Source organism: Falco peregrinus, chromosome 9, assembly GCF_023634155.1.
Source record: "Falco peregrinus isolate bFalPer1 chromosome 9, bFalPer1.pri, whole genome shotgun sequence".
NCBI classification, from domain to species: Eukaryota; Metazoa; Chordata; class Aves; order Falconiformes; family Falconidae; genus Falco; species Falco peregrinus.
This window is the reverse complement of record NC_073729.1, coordinates 27465543-27487489: the sequence shown is the minus strand read 5'-3', so window position 1 is coordinate 27487489 and position 21947 is coordinate 27465543. Positions and strand designations below refer to the sequence as shown.

Genomic DNA, 21947 nt, shown 5'->3' with positions numbered 1-21947 from the left:
TTTGCTAAATGCAAGTGTCTCTTGTAGTGGAGTCCTGCTGTTCAGAGAACCAGCAGGTTGTCTGGGTTTTCAGCTTGCCTTTGGAGAGTACATGACATTTCTTCAGTGTTCGGTAAAATTCAGAATTTCTTAAGCTCCCAGGAGATTGGGGTAGCTTTTTACTCTAAAAAATAGAGTCCCAGCAAATAAACAGAACTTTTAATTGATCTGTTGTAGTTGTAGGTGAGCTGATTTCTTCATGTAGACTGTGTTGCGAGTTTATGAATACTTTTATGAATACAGATTCTGTTTCTCCAGAAAGATGGTAAGATGATTGGTGATCTGTCTTTGGGATTTGCCTGACTTTAGAATGAGGAGGAACTATTGTATCTTTTAACCTTTTTTGTTGGTAGAAGTTTCTGGCAAAAATAGGATTTTTGTTTCCAACCTGAGAGGGGGCAGCAAAGTTGCAGTGTGGGTGCAACCCGTTATTTGAAATGGAGTTTGTTCTTAGCACTGCATAAGGTATAAGGTAATTTGATATGGCTGTTTAAGTTTATTCTTTATTCATTACACAAAAAGCAACTAAATGATGTAGTATGAAAGACATTTCCAAACCCTAATTTAAGGCTGAAAGGAAATTTCTCAAGAGTTTTATTAAATCTTCCTTCTTAGCCTGAGCTCTACAAAAATAGCTGATGGTTGAGAAGCCTCTATAGCTGCTCTCTGCTGCCCCGAGAGAGAGCTGGAATTGTATAGAAGACATCTTGGTGAGCCTTTTGTGCAATCAGCAAGTTTAATCCATTAATTAATGGCCTTCTTTCTGTGTATGAGTATTTTCCGAAGAAGCAGAACAACATTGATTACTCGGTTTAAAATTGCGGAAGAATCTTTATGAAAGGGGGAGTAGGGTCCACATCTGCCAACTTCCATCTTGGTGCTCTCACCAAAAGTGAGTTTGTCCTCCCTAATGAGCATGATGTGCTTGAAATAGGAGTTGTGTGAAAGATTTAAATCTGGGCAGTGTGCTAGTATCAAGAGATTGAGTTTCTGTGGCAATTAAACCTCTTGTGAAAGTAGAAATAAAAGAGAAATAGTGTGATGTTACGCTAGTGAGGTCTTTTAACCAAAGGCATTTTGTAGCTTATGGGTATGGAATTGTGTGTTGGCACATTTCTCAAATACTGTGGTGTGTGTTTTGAAACTCTTAACAAAGGGGAAAAATGAAAATTCAAACTTCACAGGAGTTTCTTAAATTTCCCATTGTCCGTTCCTTGCAGCCACATCCAGTTTAATTTGTGCTACTAGAAATGTGAAGATACTGTAAGCAATAATGGTAAAAAATATTTCAGGATCATTCTTTTCTGAGCATGAAAAACTATTGATGATGAGACGGAATCCTTACTGAAAATATTTCTGACTCAGTTATGGGAAGTGCTGAGTACTCTGGCCTCTCCCAAAGAGTTTTGTATTCAGCTCTGGACATGTGCCAGTAACTGGAGAATATCTTCAACTATTTGTAGGTATGCGTTTCCTTTGTGATATCATCGGCATATTTTCCCTAAAATAGCAAGCAATAATTAACACTTGTTCACACCATTAGGAATGCAGATGTTTCCCTATTCAAGTAAGTGGCTTATTAAACTGTCTGATTTGACAAATTTAACACATTCTAGTATGCCTGCCCAAACACGGGGGAATGACAAGGTGCCATCAGTTTCCTTCTTTGAGCAGCCTTACAGTCAATAGTAATCACTTGATTTCAGACATGAGCAATGAAAATTAAATCAGTTTGTCATGTATTTACCTATCCTGGAAGGAGAAAATCAACTTGTGCAGTTTGTCTTGGAATGCACCATGCTGCCCTGCCGTCCTGTGACCTTGTCTTGTTCTAATGCAGTTTGTTAGTGGAATGCAGCAGAACTGCCTGACTGTCATGAAAGTAAAGTTCATGTGCACCCAGCTTGCAGAGTAGGTTTGTAAAGGGCTTTGAAACCAATGGTCAGTGTTATTTTCAAAAGCTGAGCCCGCTGGGAAGCAAATGTCCTCCAAGATACTATTTTACAGTTAGAAGCTGGTTTGGTTTGACCTTCAATCATTAGCTTTGTAAGTTGATGACCTATTTAAAACTCTTATTATGAAATGTGCAGCTCTATGGGACAGTGAACTTTGCCCAGGAATTGAAACCCAGTTTTAACCACAACATTGTGTAATGGTTGTGCACATCTTTTAGTAGGTAAGGTTTGGTTTTTTTCAATGGCATTGACTTTTGCTGGAATTGGTAAATAAGCTGTTCTAATGACAGATCCACCCTATGTTATATTTTACAAAGAAAAGGTAATGTTGCATGTCCATGCTAAGATTCCTGTGGATGGGGTAACATAGTGGCAAGAACTGTGCCAGTATTTTTCCCTGCCAACATCCTAATGCCTATAAAACATTGCTTCACAAACATTTTTTTTAAAGTCTCTTGAGTATTTATATATCTGGAGGGAACGAAACCTTACAGACGTTATGTCCAGTTTTTCTCTTTGATTTTCTGCTAACATTTTATCCTTTTAGAATGCCTCTCAAAAGCTGATCTTGATTCCTTTATTTTTTTCCCAGGCCTAGAGTTTGTCTCTTGAGGGTTTGTTGTTTTTTTTTTAACAACCAAAACGCTCAACCTCAAAGTTCTTTAACACTTTGTCTGGTTTGACTTTTAATAAAAACCTGTTTACCTGTAGCCGTTTATTCAGTTTGCTGAAGTTTTCTAATACAAGTAGGTTTAAAACTTGATTAGACTCTGCATTGCCCCTTTTCTAATCCAGAATTGTGTCAATAAGATCTGTCTGGAACAAAGTACTGTTTTCCAAGCATCCCTTTTACATGATGATTTCCGCTGATGGGTTTTTTCTCTAGAGGTCTGCGTTGATTCCTGTAAGTGAATAGAAGCGATTTACTAATGTTGCCTATTGAATCATTCTATTGGAAAACTTTTAGCAGGTGGAGAAAGTGTCGTCTAATAAATAAAACATTAATACTGAAAAACATTTCACATAAATACGACTTTTTCAGTATCACAGTGTTATGGTATGATGAGAAATGAGGCTTCCTTGCCATCAGCAAATCATGGTCCTTGGTACTTGAGTTATTTAAGTAAGACCACAGAACGTTTACTTAGAGAGTGGATTTTCTTTTTTATAGTTTCATAGAAGCATAGCCTGTTAGGGGTTGTGCCCAGAATTCAAACTGCACCCCTGCCCAGCCTGAAGCCCTGTTAGTTCAGTTCAGATTTGTGTCATGTTTTCCCTAAGCGTTCTACATAAGAATTTCTCCCTCTTCAGGGTTATGTTAGCTGCTTTGAAAAGTGTAAAGTCTGATCTGGTGGTAAATACATGCTACGATCTTCACATAATTCTTAGGAAGAATTAGCTTCTCACCTTCCTTGGTGATGCCGTGCTGTCATCACTTATGTTGACTTTTGTTGCTTTACACAGCTTCAGCTTTAAACAGGATCTTGGGTGTGTATTGGCTACTGCAGCATTTTTTTTAAATGGAAAATGACATAACTTGAATCATTTTTTTTCAGTTTTAAGTGTGTATAGGGCAGGAATGGATAATATGAGCATAGTTTGCAAATGCTATGGTTCATTTGGAACCTAACATTTAAATCCTGTTTATTGTGGAATGTCATCGCAAACCAAATTGTTATTTGGTATTATTTGTTTATTTTAGCTGCTTTGTTAGGAGTTCCATTTTGTCCTGTAAGAGAAACCTGTGTTGATGCTGCTGCAGAGTCTGTTATATTAGAATGTGCCAGCAAATGAATCAGTGTTATGGAAACAAGAGGCAGACATGTAAGGACTAGTTTTCTGGCTATTTCTTTTCAGGAAATTTGCCTGCTACTTTTGGTTAATTTATTTCTGAACTCATTATTTTTAGAGATCTCTTACAAATTAGATTTCTTTAGCTGAAAAAAACCCCAACCCCGTTGCTAACTTCATTTTTCTAGTGGCTTCTGAAGCTCCTGTTTTACCTAAATACATAGCAAATCTTGTGGGTTTATTTGCGTTCCCTGAGAGTAGCCCCAGGTTACATTCCATGACTCAGTGGGATGCTGAGGATTTCTTGTGTTATTCTTTTTCTTAAATATTATTTCAGAATTGTGGTTAGTGTAGGTGTATTGGGGAGGAGGGAGAATCTGTTTTTTTGCAGCTAGCTACTGTCTTAATTCCACAATCAATCACTAGTACAAGTAGGCTTCTAATAAAACAAGAATGGAACTCTGTAAGCCTGCTTCCAACTTCTCTTTGGTGGAAACCTTCCTAGTTTGCAGTTGTGTAAGCTGGGTCAGCATTAGTCCCAAAATGTGTGAAGACATAATTGATGTGGCCTAAAGACAAGAGGTTGTTTATTAATAAAAGGCTATCATATTTGGCTGTCATAAGTCATGTAGTTCAGTTTTAAAAGCAGAATGAAAAGAAAGGCAAAAACCCCACTATGTCTTAGTATAAAAACCTATTACTCATAACTTGTAGATCCTGATTTTGAAATGCCAGTAAAAATTTCAAAGAATGTGAACCTAAAAGTCTTTTTCCATTCCACATGGACAGTTACTAACCATATTGAAAAGATTGCACAACTATTGCTGGTTATAGTTCATATTAGCAGGGCAGGCATAAAGGCATTATTAAGTATTTTATTGTTAATTTGGCCTAATGAGGCACAAATATTGATCATTATCCTGTTATTGTAATCCATGTATTTTCTTAGAAATTAAGAACTGCCCTTCAAACGCAGGGAGGACTCTTCTGAACAGTATGTAGCTGTTCTGTTAAACTAAATCCTGGGGGGTTTATTATGTGTTATGCTAGGGCCAGGAGCTGGATTTACTTTTCATCCCATTTTAAGAGTCTGATTGCAGAAGCCACTCCAAATGTTTCTGCACAAGGTATGATGGAGTTCATAAGCTGTGTGAAATAATTGCTTTCTATCAGTTCTCTACCAGAATGTCATAGCTGTAGTGAGGAAGGAATTTTGTGTCTCATTATTGTGGCAGAGTTTTACTGTGCTTGGAGTTTTTTTCATTAAGGCACTGCCTCTTTTCACTTTAAATGTACGTTTGTAGGGGATGAAGAATCTTTATGTTTTATTGCATTTTCTGTAAACTTATCTTTGCCTAGTTACTTACTGTAATGTGGGATTGAAGTGACTATTTTGGGGTATATTTAGAGATAATTGGCTTGGCAGATGCTGACCCCAGTTTGAAGTAGATGTCTATTTTAGAACTGTGTCTCTGCCAAATAGTTCAATTAACTGTCTGAAGTCTGGTGTAAGTTATCTTGATTAGATGGGAAATTTAAGTGATGTGTGTCCATTTGAATTGGCCTGCTGTTTCAGAAAAAAAATCTTGTACAATTGACAATTCAATTTTTCAATTTCCCAGCTTTGTAGTAATGTTGAGTGACTCATAAGATGTTCTGCATTAAAAGACTGTTACTTTTAAAAATAAATACATAAAGCCACCCCAAAATGGGTTTGGTTCAAATACAGTGAGACTCCAGATATTCTCGCTTTCTCCTTTACTCTCTCTTCCTACTTCTTTTTGCTTTGGAAAGATAGTTTTCTCACTATGCTGTGAACCAGTTGAAGATTGAAGGCAATTGACAGTCCCCCAACTGCCAAAAAATCGGAAACCTTCAAAATGAAAGCATCCAATGAACATAATTCCAGTAGTGGGAGAAGGAAAATTGAGGACAGGAATTCAGATTTTGATTCATCTTTTGCTTCCTTTAACAGCAAATGGTTGTACAATCTACAAATACTAACAATCAAGTAAAATCTTCTTATGTACTTACAAAAGAAATCTAGCTGCACTTTTTGTTCATGAACAGTTCATAAAAGCAGGGAACAAATTGGAAAGATACATCTAAGTTTTATATATAAACTTTATAATCTCTTTAAAAGAAATTAGAACAAAATTCTGCCACAAAGAGTTTTTTAGATGTGTGCTGTTTACTATCATTTATGTGTGTGTGCAGTTAATGGATATTCAATAGCAATAAAAGCAAGATCAAATATATATTTGATAGGTTGCTTCCATCATTGGTATTCACAACTGTGTGATCACATAATCACATATGCATCTTACACCTGCCAAAAAGAAGATGGTTTGAAACTCTGCATCACTAAATTTACTTTCTTAAGATGCCACTTAAAGCATCTACTGTTCTGGTACAGTTCAGGTGTTAACATTCTGGTAGGAAAGTGAATTTTTCAAAAAGATATTTTCAAGTGAAGTCTTGGAATTCACATTTGGATGTGACCCCTTTCTTTGTGCTACATTGATAGTATAAGAATGCAAGAAACTCATAATCCCAAGTGAGGGAGAGATTCCAAAGCTGAGTTAATGAAGGAACCTTGAAGCAGTACAATGGCTATTTAAAATATATTCTTTAAAAAAAATAATATATTTCTACTGTAAAGAAAAGGGGTGGGCAGAGAGATAGAATATATACAACAACTATTTTAAAGGTCATGTGGTGTCCTGGATTCAATAAAGCTGATTTGGAATAAGTTACTAGAGTCACTTAAAATCAGAATAAAAATATTTAGTCCAAAACACTTTAAAAGGTCTGAGAGAGCGCCAAGAAAAGTCTGTGGTTGTTGATAAAAGTAATGCCCACAGTGGTGTGTGTATTTAAGTCACTCGGCCACTGCTGTTCTTTCTAAGTCTATTCAAAGTTCTTAGACTGATAGCCAGAAATACAGTTCGCCCTGCTGGAGCCAAAGTGCATCTTTTATATGCAAAAGGTAATGGGCTTCTGGTTGTGTTTTGTACTTTTGTTATAGTTTCAACAAAACTGAAGCATTGCATTTTTGGCTGGCTGCTTTCATATGTTGGCTTATAATTTTTAAGGTTGACAGAATCAAAACATGATCTAGCTTTGTATTACTGTATTTCTTCTGTAATTCAATATCTTTTTACACTGTAAAAGAATAAATTCTGGAAATACTTTGAGTTAAGTGATACAGAGTTAAGTAAGGTACAGATGTCTATATAGTCCTCAAAGATCCTCACTGACTTGGAAAGTAAAGTAAAACCTAATCAGCATTTGCTACCTTTATGTAAGAATTACTGAGAAGTAGTGTTTCGCTAAAGAAAAAAAATAATCTTGACAGCCAGATAAATATAACGTGCAGTGGAATTGTGAGTTAAAGAACAAATGTTACCAAATAGTATTTGTTGTTAAAAATGCTAACAGAATTGTCTTTAATGATGAGTTAACCCTTCTTTCAATATACAGTTGAACTCTATCAAAACGATTGAGAAGCAGTTCTTTATGTGTTAAAAAACGTTAAAGTCAAAACAGCTAAGAAAGCCAACTGAACTGTAGTCAGGTTCTAAAAAATGTTTAAATTCTTTTGTTGAATATGCTACCATTTACTGTTCATTACAGTGGTAATGATGTGTTACTGTTTGATTCTCTTCACACACTCCATTTTGCTAATATCATTTTTACTCTTTCAGGAGTTTTATGAACATACAAAAACACTTTGGCAAGACGAAGGTGTGAAGGCCTGCTATGAGAGATCTAATGAATATCAGCTGATTGATTGTGCACAGTAGTAAGTATTGTTTCTATCCTGCTGTATATTGACTGCAATATACAGTTTCTTTAAATTGAATGTTAATGACAGTGATTTTGGGTGGTCCTGATTCCTACTTTTCCATGCCTTGGAAAAGGAGTGTATGCTTCATAGTGAATTATTGGTAATCAGCTATTCAGAGAGGCAGGAAAAACTGGTGTTCAGTTAGACAAGAAAATCTGTATTAAAACCTTGCAGATGCTTTCAAATGGTGGCTGACACCTTAATGCAGTGGACAATTGTATTTTCTCAAAGACCAAATTTTCTCCTTCTTCCACTTAGACCAGTTCCTTTCTAAATGACAGTTTCAGATGCTGCAGCAAGTTTTAGTAAGGTGGAAAGTACATTTGTGTGAAACATGCCCGTGTTTGTAGCTTTTGTTTTTAGTGCAGTTTATTTATCTGAAAACAAAGAGATGGCAGCAACAGTCATGGGTAGCAGCCTATGATCAGTCACGAAGACTTTGCTTGTGTGCCTTCATGCACATATCTGAAAATGATTCATATGATTCATTCTCTTCTGCTATTTATACGACTGTGATAATTAGTATTGTCATGAGAAAGTGGTGCTTGTTTGCAGTTATCACATATAGCAATGCGGTACGGTTCATAATTTTTTTTATGATAAGATGTTTGTGATAATTTTACCATTCCTGGTATTTTTGTAGCGTATACTCAAGAATTGTAGGACTTAAATATGGAATATTAATGGTTAAAACTATTCTTTGTTAGTTTATACTCTCTGCTTCTTTTGGAGAAGCTGAAATAAGGTTTAGTGGTCCAGGAAATGCAGATTTCTCGTTTCACACGATGATGGACAGCTGTAGTTTGCCTGCTACTGCATTTTTATAAAGAACACTTGATGAAATGGTATTTGTAAGGTTCTTTGTTTGTTTAGGTCGACTTAAAGGTAAATCAACAATTAGCTCTGTTTGAGAAGAGACCAGGGAGATAATTTTACTATGACTTGCACAGCTCCAGGTCTTTAGGAGCCTCTTTGAAGTTTTGCCATTGTTTCTAGCGTGAATTTGTTTGATCTGTAGCGATGTCTTTTGCATTAGGTGACTAATGTTTGATCACTTGGCATGGATCTCTTTGCAAGTTCCCTTGCTACAGAATAAGAAATACTCCCAAGAGTTTCATTTTTTGTCAACTCTCCGGTAAATTTTGTCTTTCTAGTGTAAAGCTGATAGAAATGGGGGGAAAACTAATTTTGTTTCTGATAGTGATTATTTTTTTGTTTCTGGTTAGTGTTTGTCAATAGCCAGCTTCTATGATGAGAAGTAAATATTGTTAAGCAGTAAGGCCGTTTTCTGTTGCCCTTTTTTGGAAGAGGAACAAATTTTGTTCTGCCTTGAATGCACAAAAGAAAGCTAAAATTCTTACCGTCCCTGATTTGCTGGAGATCAAATTTTTTATAGATCTACAAAGAGGATGGCCTTTGTGATGGTTTTACTGTCCTGCTCCATCTAGTGGAACACTTAATTCTACATCATGGGTTGTTGAGCCGAAAAGAAACCTTGTATGTTGCTGACAAATTACAGATTATTTTTTCTAAGATACTATTGCTGTCTCCTAAAAATGTTTCGTAATTCTAATATTTATTCTATTTGATAGTAAAGTATATGACATAATTTCCTTGCAGAAGGAGCTTTATAATTGTTAGTTTTGGTAGTTCTTGTCTCTGTCATTTTCGATCATGCAGTGGCATTTTTAATTACAGAATATGTGAGGTAAGAGGGTTTTAATGGCAAAATGTTTGCTTGGATGTTAACGTCATTTTGAAATCCTGAATGTGTTTTTGTCATATTAAAGTTTCAAGGGACCTGATGAAAATGACTTCCTGTAAAATCTGACATGATTGATTGCCTTGAAATTAACCTGGTGAGCACACCCTAAAAAAAAATGTAACAAAGGCAAAATATAAAATGTTGCTGAGATTTATCAGGTGAAGACTATTTTAATTTGGATGTGCAAGCTACTGTCATTAGGGCTAATAGAAATTAAAAGAGAAAGTTGAGCAACTGTGTTGGTGCTATCAGTTCTTTCAGAGGAGAGTCTTGGGTTCTGAACTTTTTCCTTTTGAAGTCCCTGTTTAAAACAAGAAAGGCATACTTAAAATGGAAGGCGGAAAAGTGGCTTTTGTCTTTCAAGATCAATCCAGCTTCCAAAAATCCCTTTTTGTTCTTGAAAGTTGAATAAATTCTTAAATATTAATGGATTCTTTGTTTGGTGAGTTACTTCAAAATTTAAACAATGTTTCTTCTTCACAAAAACTAACTTTTTATAGTTGTTCTTAAAAATTCCATTTTTTTTTTTTAAACTGTCATTTTTTGAAGTGTGACTTGCTTAGTGTAAAGTTTGTCTTGGTATGGGCTCATCTAACATTCTGCATTTTTTAAAAAGAAGGTTTTTTTCACTCTTGGAAGTGACACAGTTATACAGAGGGAGCTTCGCAAGGAGTTTCTGCCGAATGTTTAAAAATCAATTTTGTCTGTGTTTCAGCAGGGAACAGTGAGGCGCGTATCTCTTACAGGGCTTTGTTTGGCTTTCAGAAATGTTAATATCAACATGAAATTCAGTTCTGTTTCTGCCAAACCTGCATGTAGTGTATGCAGTGCTTCTTGAGGGGTCCTGAAGAGTTCAGGGCTGGTCCGTATTGCCTGCCCTCGGGGAAGCAGGCACATTGCAGGGCTTGTGGTCTGCTTGGGTGGCAGCTGTTCCAGGCAGCGGACCGCGGCAGCACCCCGCATCCTGCCTGATGACTTCTGGGAACTGGCACAAGCCTTTTCCCTCCTCTTATTTCCATCTCTTGTTAATGGTGTGATGGTGGCAGCGAGGTACTGGGAAGTTCATGAGGAATTACCTAGTTCCCTTCTGTTCGAAATTCTGCTTTTCAGGGTTAAAAACTGGTTCTCTTTGTAGGCAGCTTAGCCTACAAAAGGTCCAACGGAAAGGCTTCTTAGAGTTAAGGACTGTATGGCATAGCTGCAGGATGCTGGAGCATCTTGAAAAGAAAGATGTTGGGGGATGGGGGCTTAAGCTCTTGTGCTAAGGAAAGGGAACTGTCTGATGAGTTAGGAACTCTCCTCAATGAACAAAGGGTGAGGGGGAAGCCACTTTTTGATGCTTGTCCTTTTCCAGAAAAGTGGGAATGAGTATAATTTTCAGCCTAATGTATCTACCTAACGTGAACTTAGGTGTTTGGAGTCTGGGAATGGTATTTTTCTCCTGCTCCTGAGCAGCTACTTTAAGTACTACAATACTGCTGGCTCACTAGAATTTCTCAGTGTCTCCCTGTAAGAAGTCAGTGTTAATATGCACTGTTATCATTGCTCCACCAAGTTCCTGGTTGCATTGGCTCAGAAAAGACAAATTTATCAAAAGCGCCAGGTACCGTCCTGGCTTTCCATTTAAGTGCACTTTGTGATCTTTGGAGGTGTGAAGCCGGGAGGCCTGGCTGGTAACCTCATCCGCTGGAGAGCCCTTCTGGTATCCTGCCCTTTATCCTCAGGCTCACTGGCTAAATGAAAATGTCACTTTGGAGGAACCTTGTTCATTTTGAAAGAGTAGCTGCCTCTGCTCATCGTGAGCTTTGCTGTACTTCCTGCCTAAGCATATTTTACAGGGTTGAGAAGCAGAGAAAGGAAAGGAGGCTGTTTCCCTTTTCTTGTCTGGTCTTACTAAGTAATTAGTTTCAATTCTGCTTTTAGAGGTAGTCTGCTTCTGTGAGGTTGTCACCAGTTTCTCTGCGAGGAATGTACTTCAGCTGCGAGGAGGGAGCATTATCTATGAGGAGACCGAATTTCATTGCTCCTGCATCTTGTGGGGATGTATATAGAAGAGAACAAATGTTTGTACTGAAGCTGCCATGTGATACTGCTCTTGGCTAATAATAAACAGAAGAACACAGAAGCACCTAGAATATACAAACCCCTAAACGGTGATAAATAAATTACTTACCGTCCTTCATATTTCTTCCCTGAAGGCACAGGATTGCATTTCATTTAGAATATATTACCTTGAATATTAAGAATATAGGAGCTATTTCCACTGTAATGTGCCGAGACCTGTTTGTCAAATATATGCCTTCTGTCAAATGTAAACAAACACAATTTCTTTGAAGTGCTCTTGTTGCGAATACTTCTACCTTGGTTTTCATTTGAGGAACTCTTTTCTGAAAGCCTCAGTAATACACAGCAGAACAGTCAGAGTAAGTAGGATACTCCCCTACGAATGTGCTGGTTGTGGCACAAGGGCGTGAAGGATGCTAGCAGTGTCCTGTAAGATCTGACCCGAAGCCTGTGGATGTCCTGAAGAAAATGGCTTTGATGTCAGTAGCCTTTGAATTAGCTATGTAGCAAATCAAAAGCAAATCCTGGGTAGATGAGCCTCCTGGTGCTTTTTCTAGACTTGCTAATATTAGCCTGTGCCCACAGATCCTTGAATTTTTGCTTTAGTTAGCTTTGGCCACCAATTTGATTTTATGCTTTGTTTTACGCTGTGCTGTCTCTGTGTATCTCCTAGCTGGCGCTTCCTGGTTTTGGCTGGGGTGGAAAAGGAAATAATGTGAGAGACAGTCTTTGCAGCCCATTTCACACCCTCCGATATCAGGAAGGGCTGGAAGCAGCATGCGGGAGCCCATTCTCATGCTATTTCCTGCCGCCGGCCGCGCCGGCTTTTCTCCTGCCGCCTGCCATTTCGGGGAAGCAGAAAGCACGGCGAGGTGACTGGTCGTGGTGCAGAGTCGTGTTTCTCGAACTTCAGCACCAGCAGAGCCACTCTGATAGCTTGGAACTGTGCCAAGCTGCTCCAGAAGAATTTTATGAGAAGTATTTTTTAAGATGTTTGTTTTAAAATACTTATCAAAGAAAGGGGGGGAGCGCAGCTATTAGCCAACTGCTGTGCAGGGCTGCTGAAGGATCAGCCGGTGTGGACGTGCTGGGTTTTTTAATTTCTAATTTGTTATGGGTTGTAAATTCTTTATATTTTTTATGAAGATTTATGGTGTGTTTTATTTCTGGATTTGCTGACTTGTAGAGACCAATTAAGAGCCCCGATCTGAGGGCTTAATTATTTTCTTCCATGTTGATTTCACTTCATGACAAAGTTCCCTTCATGGAACATGTAGTAAAGTGTGTTTGCTGAGCGTCTCACCTTTTTAAATAGTGGCTGATTTATCAGTGGTACTACTGTTAGTCTGGTTTCTTGTTTGTATTATTCATAACTTCTTTTTTTTTCTTCTTCTTACTTTCTTTCCACTTGATGTGATTTTGGCAGAGTAGTTGCTCTTGTCTCCTCCAGTTCTGCAAGCTATGTCTGCGTACTCACATTCAACAGGACAGGAATTTCCCTGGCCTATATTCCTGGCATACATGAGCTTCTTACGGACATTAACAATTATATTGTTAAACATTCCCATGAGGAAGAATAATAGTCATGTCCCCTTTCACTGATCTAAAACTGATGAGCTTGCCTACTGCTCTGTAAATTCTTTGGCAAGCCAAGGAATAGACCCAGATAATCTTAACTTCTGATCCTTAGTTTTGACTATAAAACCCACCTTTATTCCAGAGCACTTAGAGATAACTGAATTAGGGTCTTATCCCAACTCTTCTTCAGCCTGAGGGAACAGAGGATCACATTTTTTAAAAAAAGGTTAAATTTTAATTAAAAAAAAAATTAAAAATACAGCCCAGGTTATATTTTCTCTGCAATCCAGTGGGGTATTATGTTCAGAAATGGGTTGCTCTGGATGGTGGGAAGCACAGTAACTCCTGTCTTCACATGACTTCAGTGAAGTCACTACCAGCAAAATGAGTCCAAATATAAAAGTAGTTGAATTACACCTAACTACTCCGTGTCTCTGCCCTTTCTTGCTGATTGTCAGTAGCAGGGATGTGCCTGCTGGCAAGTGCTGTGAAAATGAGATAACCTAAACTTAGCCAATAAATGGATTATGAATCCAACACGTGTCCCCACTGTTGTCACAGCTAATCATAAATTCATAATTTCAAGCTACACTCAAACTCAGATAAACTTCTCTGTCTTCAAAATAAATTACATCCCGGTATGAAGAAAAACAAAAGGTGTCCTGGAATAGCTTCCTTGAGTGTTACGGATTAGGAGCACAGATGAGCGAAAATATTAAAGGTGATGGGCCACAATGGCAGAAGGACCTTTACAAGTCCGAAATGTGAATAACTGAAGAAGTCGTACTGCAGGCTTTTGAGGTCTGTGCAGTGCCCACCACATCCCTCTGAATTATCGTGAAAGGGTGTAACTGTTTGCTTCAGGAATCCGATTTCTGCCTCCACTTTCACTCACTCTGCCACTTGTAACACCCCCCACACCCCCATTGCCTTCATTCTTTTGCTGTTTTTATTTATTCTTTGTTCCACACATCTGTTAATGTGTAAATTCCTTTCTGGCCTTTGGCTGCAGATGCAACTTCCTTTCCCTGTCTAGTTGTAAATGTGAGGGATTTATCTTCAGCTGGAGGCAGGGCTGACCTGATCTGAAGAGCATGAAAAAGCTGGGTTGGAGCTTTCTCCTGATTTCTTGACCCACTTTGCCTTTTAGTTTAAGTGTATTACTTACATTAGTCTGCAAGAGTTAGGGGTAAACCCTAGTGCAAGTGCTCATGGACACCTGATTTAGTGGAAATGGACGTTCCTTTCTCAGTGTGTTACCTTTGCTTTCACATGCAAATGGCGCGTTTCCTCATATAACAGCTATTTCTTTGTTTCAGTAACAAGTTCACAGCACAAAACTTCCTCAGGTTAGGCACATTCTTGCTCAAGAGTATTTTTGAAACTTTGGCATGAATATTAACATTTTATTTAAATAAAATTTGTCCATAAAATAGTAAGTTTCCTCTGTGATCATAAGTAGACATCCACGTGATTTGTTCAGTGGATAGCTTTTTCCTCTGACAAGTAAGTTTCATTTTGAATGGCAAAAGCACATCAAGACAGTGTCATGAAGGCAGGACTAAATAACAAGCATATTGGCATTTTAGTTAGCTGGTGAAGAATGATGTGTTGAGTCCAGTTGGTAGTTTGCTCAGGATGTATCTCTTAGCTAATATTTTACTTTAGTAGTCTGTTTTAAAACCAAAGCCAGTGTTATCAAAGAATGTGAATGTATGAGTAACTACTACTGTATAAACCTAAGAGTGATGCAGCTTCATAAGGTAATTCTATACTAAAAGTATTTGGCTACAGTTCAGAATTCTGCAAAGTTGTTCTGTAGTCCGGTTTCTTGATGGTTTGCCTATACCCATAGAGTTAACTAACACAGAGTTAAAAATAATTCACAGAAGAGATTCCCTGTTACTAGTGGTAAAAATGGTAAACTGTGTTGTTTGATAAAGAATATCATGCTTGCACCACCAAATGATTTAAAACATTTTAATAAATGAACAATACAGATAAATGACAAAATGTGCATAAGCTCTGAAATTCCAATTTCAAACAGAGAAGATAAAATAATCTTGAGCTTGTTTTTAAAGCAAGTATCAGATGCATATTTTTGTAATTGCTTTCAAGTCTGTCTGGTTCAGTAGTGTCTGGACTTACATATTTCTGATACCTATCCATGCTTCTGCTTTGTTTTTTGTGGCACTGTTCTCTGCAAACATGCAAATGCAGTGGAATTTTTTTTGTTGGTGTGAAGGGGAAGCATTGAAATGCAATACAGCAGGAGATGGATTATAAGGCAAAACCTTCTGTTAATTAAACTTATAATTTCTGCATTTTAATGGCAACAGTTCCCCATTCCTTCCAAATATTTCTTTTTCTGTCCTCAAAGTTTTTGTTGTGGCATTAATTAATAGTGCAAGAGAATATGCTAGAAATATATGAAAAACATAGCAGTGAACTACACTGACAGGGTGCTTGTTCTGCATGTAACTGTGTGTGATTTGTATACATGTGCATACCTAAAGCTAAACTTATCTGGGTTAGTTACGCAAAACAGTTAAGAGCTGCCATCTTAAAAAGTCGTTGTTCCAACTTTGAATCGGGGAGTTGTGTAGGGCTGATTTTTGTTGATTATTTGTTAAGTTTTGAGCCTTCATAAATAATTTTCCATGTAATTAAAATGACTGGTATTTTTCAAACTACTGATATATTAGTAAACAAGATTTCATGTGTGCATGCAAAGCCCTCACTCAGAGCCATTCATTTTGAGTGATTAATCAGTGTTGTTACAGACTTGACAGAAAAAAATTTATTCAAGAAATTGGTTTGTTGCACTGTTAGACAAGATCATTAAATGCAGCTGCAAATGTACATTACTATATGTTTTTACTTTCAGTAGCCTAGATTTGTCCTTCTAGGAACTCTCTTTAAGTAGATGGGAGTTTCTACTACTGCGAGCTAATTTATTAACAACAGGTTTCACAAATATTGATGATCGCATAGATTCCTTGGTGTTCTGCCGAGCAGCCTTTCATCCTTTAAGCAATGCCACACATTCCTGGAGTGAGGGGATCTCACTATTGTAGCAAACACTGTATGGGACTACCAGGGCAAAGCTGATAAACGGACAGTTGGTGCACTTAGAGCAACAGGCCCAACGTTTGACGAGGTTTGACATGTTCAAGAAGTCAAACAATTGGCGGAGCTTCGTAACTGTTGAACGTTTAAGATTCTTTGGCTTACCGTCACTACATGTGGATCTTGTAGATGTTAGTGCCCATTTTTCTGGTTGTCTGGGTTTTTTTGTTGTTTGGGGTGTTTTTTTTTTCCCACTAGGCACAGAATGTACTTTTTTTTGATGGTAGGGAAAGTACAACAAATCCTCCCTAAAAATAACTGTTTGCTGCAGGTGAAACTTCTCCTGTAATGTCAGTTCTTTAAAAAATACTGATACTTTTAGTAAATGTGAACCAATAAAATAGTAGATCATTGTGTATACAGTAATCCTTAAAATCCTCTGGGTTTTGTGAAAGCAGGCAGCGGTCAGTCTGTGTTAACAGTGAATTAGGATGAGAAGTTAAAATAAGAGGAGGAGTTGTGTTTATGTAAATTCTGTAAGGTTGTCATGCACCTAGATGTACTAGACTTTTATATTTATTGAAGCTTTACCCATTAATTTAAAAAATGCACTCAGTTTTACTGTAGAATTCCCGTAACTTTATCAAAAAATAGAGCAAACTACATCTTTAATTGTTAGTATTGGACTTAATGGTATAGTGCTCTTGGACTACTGTAGTGGTATAAAAACTATAACTGTCAAGTGTTGAGAATCAGTCAAAGCAACTGTTAAAACTCGTATTAGTTCCTGAGAATTAATGTTCACTCACCCTTTCCTCCCATGCTTTTGCAACCTCCCTTTGTGCAAACGACAAAAGCCCTGAATGAGGTTTGTTTTGAGCTGTGATTCGAACAAACGAGTCAATGTGATACAGACCCAAGCGGAATGAAAGACTTCCATATGGGCTGGAGCAGCCTTTGCTAGGAATCCCTCCTGCCGGAGGAAGATCTGCAGATGCAAAATACAGGGCAAGCTATAAATAGATGCTTGAGGAAATGAGAAAGAGTGTGGCATTGATTGCGTCATTTTTACATTTAGCATTCTTGAGGTGGATTTGGTGGTAGGAGTGCCGGGACTGCTGATGCAGGGTGCAGTGCTGGGCAGGCGGTGGGGTGCTTGCAGGGAGGGCACCCCTTGGGTTTGTCTGCTGCTGTGGAAGGCACAGTGAGTGCTGCTCCATCAGGAAATGCCTTGTTGCAGTGATGTGCTTCCCTGGGTGCTCTGATAGCAGCGAACCGCGGAGCAGGTGTGACCATTATTTTTAGGATTTTGCAGTTTACTTGCCTTGGTGGGTGAGTAGCTGCTAGAACTCTGCCTTACCTTGGGATCTGCTGTTTCTGATGTTCACCACCAGTAAGCACAACAGCTTTTGGAGCATGGGTTGTTGGTGGGTTGTTTTTTTGTGAGAGCTCTTATCGCTCATGCTATATTACTGCAGAAAAAGAACATTTCAAGATTAGAAGATGACAATTATGAGAATACTTTTATCAAACTAAGACCTGAAAAGATACTGTAAAATCTCATTAAAGACTTGCTTTAGGAAAGGAATTAAAAGCAACAGCGTTCCAAAAGATAGAAGACATCAGAAAATTTCTGATACAACGATGAAATGAGGCCAGTACATTTGCTGGTGCAGTGTGAAAGCGCCAGGTTCGATTCCCAATTATTCCCTGAGCTGAAACACTGCAAATACATCACTGCCAGTCCCAGGGAGAGGGAGCACTCGATGCCACTGACTTGCATGTTCTCTCCCTCCTTTTCCTCTTCTGTAAATTCCACTGTTTGATCATCCACCGAAGCCTTTTCATCACAGGGGACTTTATATTTAGATTTCTGTTGTCTGGGCACTTAACTGCATTCACAGGTATTGCTGAATTTATTTTTGAGAGACCCCTGACAAAGATGTCTGCAGTACATTTGGTATAAATTTACCACCAGGCACAAAAGTTTATTGAGACCATGTGCTTGCATGCAGAGAACATGGTCGTAAAATCTTTACTTCAGGAGAGGCAGGCTGAAAATGAAAAAATAGATTAAGCTCGTATTAGGTGAACAAGTCTATCACACTGAAGCTGAAGTACTTTTTAAAGTACTTTTTATAGTATATGACTAAGTCCTAAATAAACTGAAAGAAATGGCTAGCTAATTTTACACGTGATTAAGAGTAATTTTGTGGGCAGGATGTCACTGATAGGTTTTGTGATGTGAAATACCATTTTTGAGCTGATTGCGCTGTGGTGTATTATACATTGACTTTGTAGCTGAAACGTGTTACAGTCAGTTGTTAAATATAATTCTGTGTTAACTATATTTCTATTGTGGTACACTAATTAAGTCTCTGAGAAGGATACCCACCAATAAAGCTAAATATTCATTATGCAAGTGAGGGTTTTCAGTGTCTGGATAGTAATTTACACTTGAAACGTGTTGGCTGCCCAGTGAATTTTTAGTGAAGGCTGTGAAGTGCCTTGGGTATTCTGCAAGGTTCCCCTTCCCCCAAAGGGCTTATGTAAACTGCAGCTGGAGTAAAAGCTAGCGGAGGGTTATTTTTAGCAAAGCTGTTGCAGCTGGGGGAGGGAAGGAGCCTTGGGTCCTGAAGGAGGGGTCTGCCAAAGGAGCATGGTGCTGGTGGAGCTGCATCCGGCCTGGTTCGGGTGGCCGGTGGTGCTGTATGATCTTTGCCAAGAGAATCATGTTTTTACAGTTAAAAAACCCCCAAACAAACAACAACAAAAATCAAACAAACAAAAAAACCACCACAAAACCAAAACCCTTCTGAAGCCCAAGTAATTTTTATAAATTAATGAAAATAGCAATATATATGACAAATCCCCGCAAACTGGGTTAATTTGCCATTTTTGTTCATACATTGCCGATGTTTGTAATGCTTGCAAAGTTGCTGAAGACCATTTCTGGAATGCACAGTGCACCATTTTTGCTATTAAGGCATCTCAGTTGGATTTTAATTACTCATTTATGATGTTACAAAAAACAGAGTGTGGAAAAGTTAGGCATCTTGAAGCTTCCTATCTGGCAAGGCAGTCTTCTTACATGGCTGCATAAAGAGTGTGGCTGTTCCCTGGATATTCTTTTATCAGATTGAATCTCAAGATGTGAACCAGTCTTGTTTGAATCTACTGATTATGATTTTATTTTGGTCTTTTCATTAGCTCTGCCTTTCAGTTCATGTGCCATGAAGAACAGATTTTGCAGTTAAGGTGTACAGTCTCAATTCTTTTCTTAGTTCAGCCTGAATGGCTTTTCTTCACCATTTGTGCTGGAGGATTTGTCTGCTGGAGGACTCACTGTTTACCTTTGTTCCATGGAGCTGAACTGCTTTAGGATCCACACATTTTGTTATCAAAGGCCAGTTGAGTGAAACTTGGTTTCCCCATTTGTAAATTGGTGGTGTGATATGTCTCTTCTTCAAGAAGAATATAAAAGCTCACATCTGCAAAAAAACTTCGGATGATTTTGGGTAGTCTGAGGTTTTAAATGAAATCAGATGAGCGATGAGTGAAAGATGTTATTGTTCAGTCTTTCATGGTACTGATGCCAAAAAGCAGTGCAATATCATCAAAAATCTTGACACAATTAAGTGGTTTTGTAGAAGGGGTGAGAGGATGGATTTGAAGATCTTCTCAGGTCTTACCAGCATAGATGATATATTCCCCAAATGGGCATTCCAGACTATGGAATATAGAATCCTACTATGTCATGTTAAAATATAGTTAAAAGTTTATTTTAAAAATAAGGTATATAGTGTGTATGAAGTGTGGAATTGTCTTACGTGAAGTTACAAGTATAACATACTCATTATTGTCACAGCATGTGCACGGGAACCAGTTATTAAAATGTCTAGTTTTAAAGAGGTGTTTGGAGAAGAACATGTCGGATTGTAACTCACATCATTGTGATTTATGTGGCTCGTTCAGTAAATTTGCAAATATCTATATGCTCCATATTGCAGAGTTCCCTCTGCTCTTTCAGAGCCCTTTGCCAGGTGGGATCCCCGAGCCATCGCTGTTGCCTCTGGAGTACCTCACTGTCCACCTCTCCTCCATGGAGCTGAGCTGTGCTAAGGTCTACCAGCTCTCTTCAGACATTACGAGCTTGCTTTCTGTTTTCCTCTCCACCTTCTCCTCACATGGGCTGGCTGCGCATTGTGCAGTGGTGCACAGGCATTCCCTGCGCGTGAGGAGGGCGACTGGGAACAGTCAGGCAGGGAAAAACACGGCAAGGCAGGACCGGACAGGTCAAAGCAGAACTGCTTTCATTGAACTAAAAAAAAAAACAACCCAAAACAACCGAAACCAAAACAAACAAAAAAAAAACCCCAAACCAACCAACCCCTGAGCCTGGCCCTCAACCAGTTTTTAGGATCAGAAAGGTGTTGAGCCATTTCCCAGTTGCAGTCTGATTGGAGCCAAGCCTTAGCAGACGCTTAGGAAGCCATAGCTCCACTGCTGCTTAATTGCTTCTTGTTTTGAAAGATAATTAGGAACTTTATTTAAAAATAGTAACTTTAGTGTTCAGTCCATTAAATTTGTCACCAAGATAATTTCATTAGACTCCCAGCTGTTTTCTTATTGGAATTGTGAACTAAAAATAGGTAGGATTTCAGCTGTTCTGTGCAGAGGCTGGTACCTGCATTTCAGCTCTGACTTTCCCTAATGATGTGAAATGTGTTTGTTTCCCTCGGAGCTTTCTTCTGGGCTGTATTTAAGAAGGTCCTGCTAATTATGCCAAAACTGTGCACTGTGGTTTTCTGATAGTCACGTGGCTGTAAAGAATATGAAACTGATTTCCCTCACAACAAGTCTTACAAATGAAAGATTAATGCCGCACCCAGTACATTTTTCTTTTTTCACCAGTCTGTAAGAGATGTTTGTAAGAATTCAACAAATACCCTTTAAGAACAAACAGACACACTAATGAACACAGGTTTGTTACTGTTATTATGAGGGATGCGATTTGCCTTCTTGGTTCAGTTCTCATAAGCAGTCTCTTTCTTGTGCATAATTGAAATCACAGTGTAGATTGTGAGATAAAAGTGACAATTACCATGTTTATATTCTATGAAACATGGTGGTTTTTTGAAACAGAACTCTTAATTACCAGAATCTGTACAAGGGTATGGTGCTTTTATACATATATTGCATATACGTATATGGATTACAGGGCCAATTGGGTTGTAGTATCCATGTTTAAATAGTGCATCTTCTAAATTCTGAACTGTTTCACATTTATTACTAACATCCATACCGCAAAGCATCATAATAGATTAACACTAGACATGCAGAAAACTGAAACAGATTTTTACACTACTGAGTTAGACACATTTATGTCTGTGTAAATGTATGGCAGTTTCCCTGTGTACGTACTTAGAAGTCAGTAATATATTTGAAAAGTAGCATTTTTCAATTTTGATGTTAGTTGGCCATTTTTTTCTTCCCTAGATACTTTCTAACTCCACTAAATAGCTGCAGCTCACACTGATAAAAATGGATGGTAGGTAACAGGAGGAAGTTCTGCTGCACAGTGGTGTGGGGCTAGGGTGGCTGGATTTTTTTCCTTTTCAAAGTCTTGGTGTTTAGAGCCACAATCAAGAAAGTCAGTGACCCGAATGTAACTTATATCAGCCTTTTTTTTTTTTTAAAAAAAAAACAACTTTCTTCCTTCCTTCCCCATTCTATTGTCTTTAAGCAAAGGAACAGAAGAGCATCATAAGATGTGTTAGTAAATCATAGGTCTCTCAACTGGAAGTGGGTTCATTCAAAGGAGGGAATTTTTCTT

The 21947-nt window shown here is 38.1% G+C and overlaps 1 protein-coding gene across 4 annotated transcripts in view; it reads left to right on the top strand.

The window, feature by feature from the left end:
- GNAS (GNAS complex locus) overlaps window positions 1-21947 on the top strand; it is a 158513-nt gene that overhangs the window by 110263 nt on the left and 26303 nt on the right. For all 4 annotated transcript variants that reach the window (XM_055813806.1, XM_055813807.1, XM_055813809.1 and 1 more), the window contains exon 5: window positions 7493-7590. In XM_055813806.1, the coding sequence (XP_055669781.1) occupies window positions 7493-7590 (98 nt within the window). The remainder of the gene's footprint in view (window positions 1-7492; window positions 7591-21947) is intronic.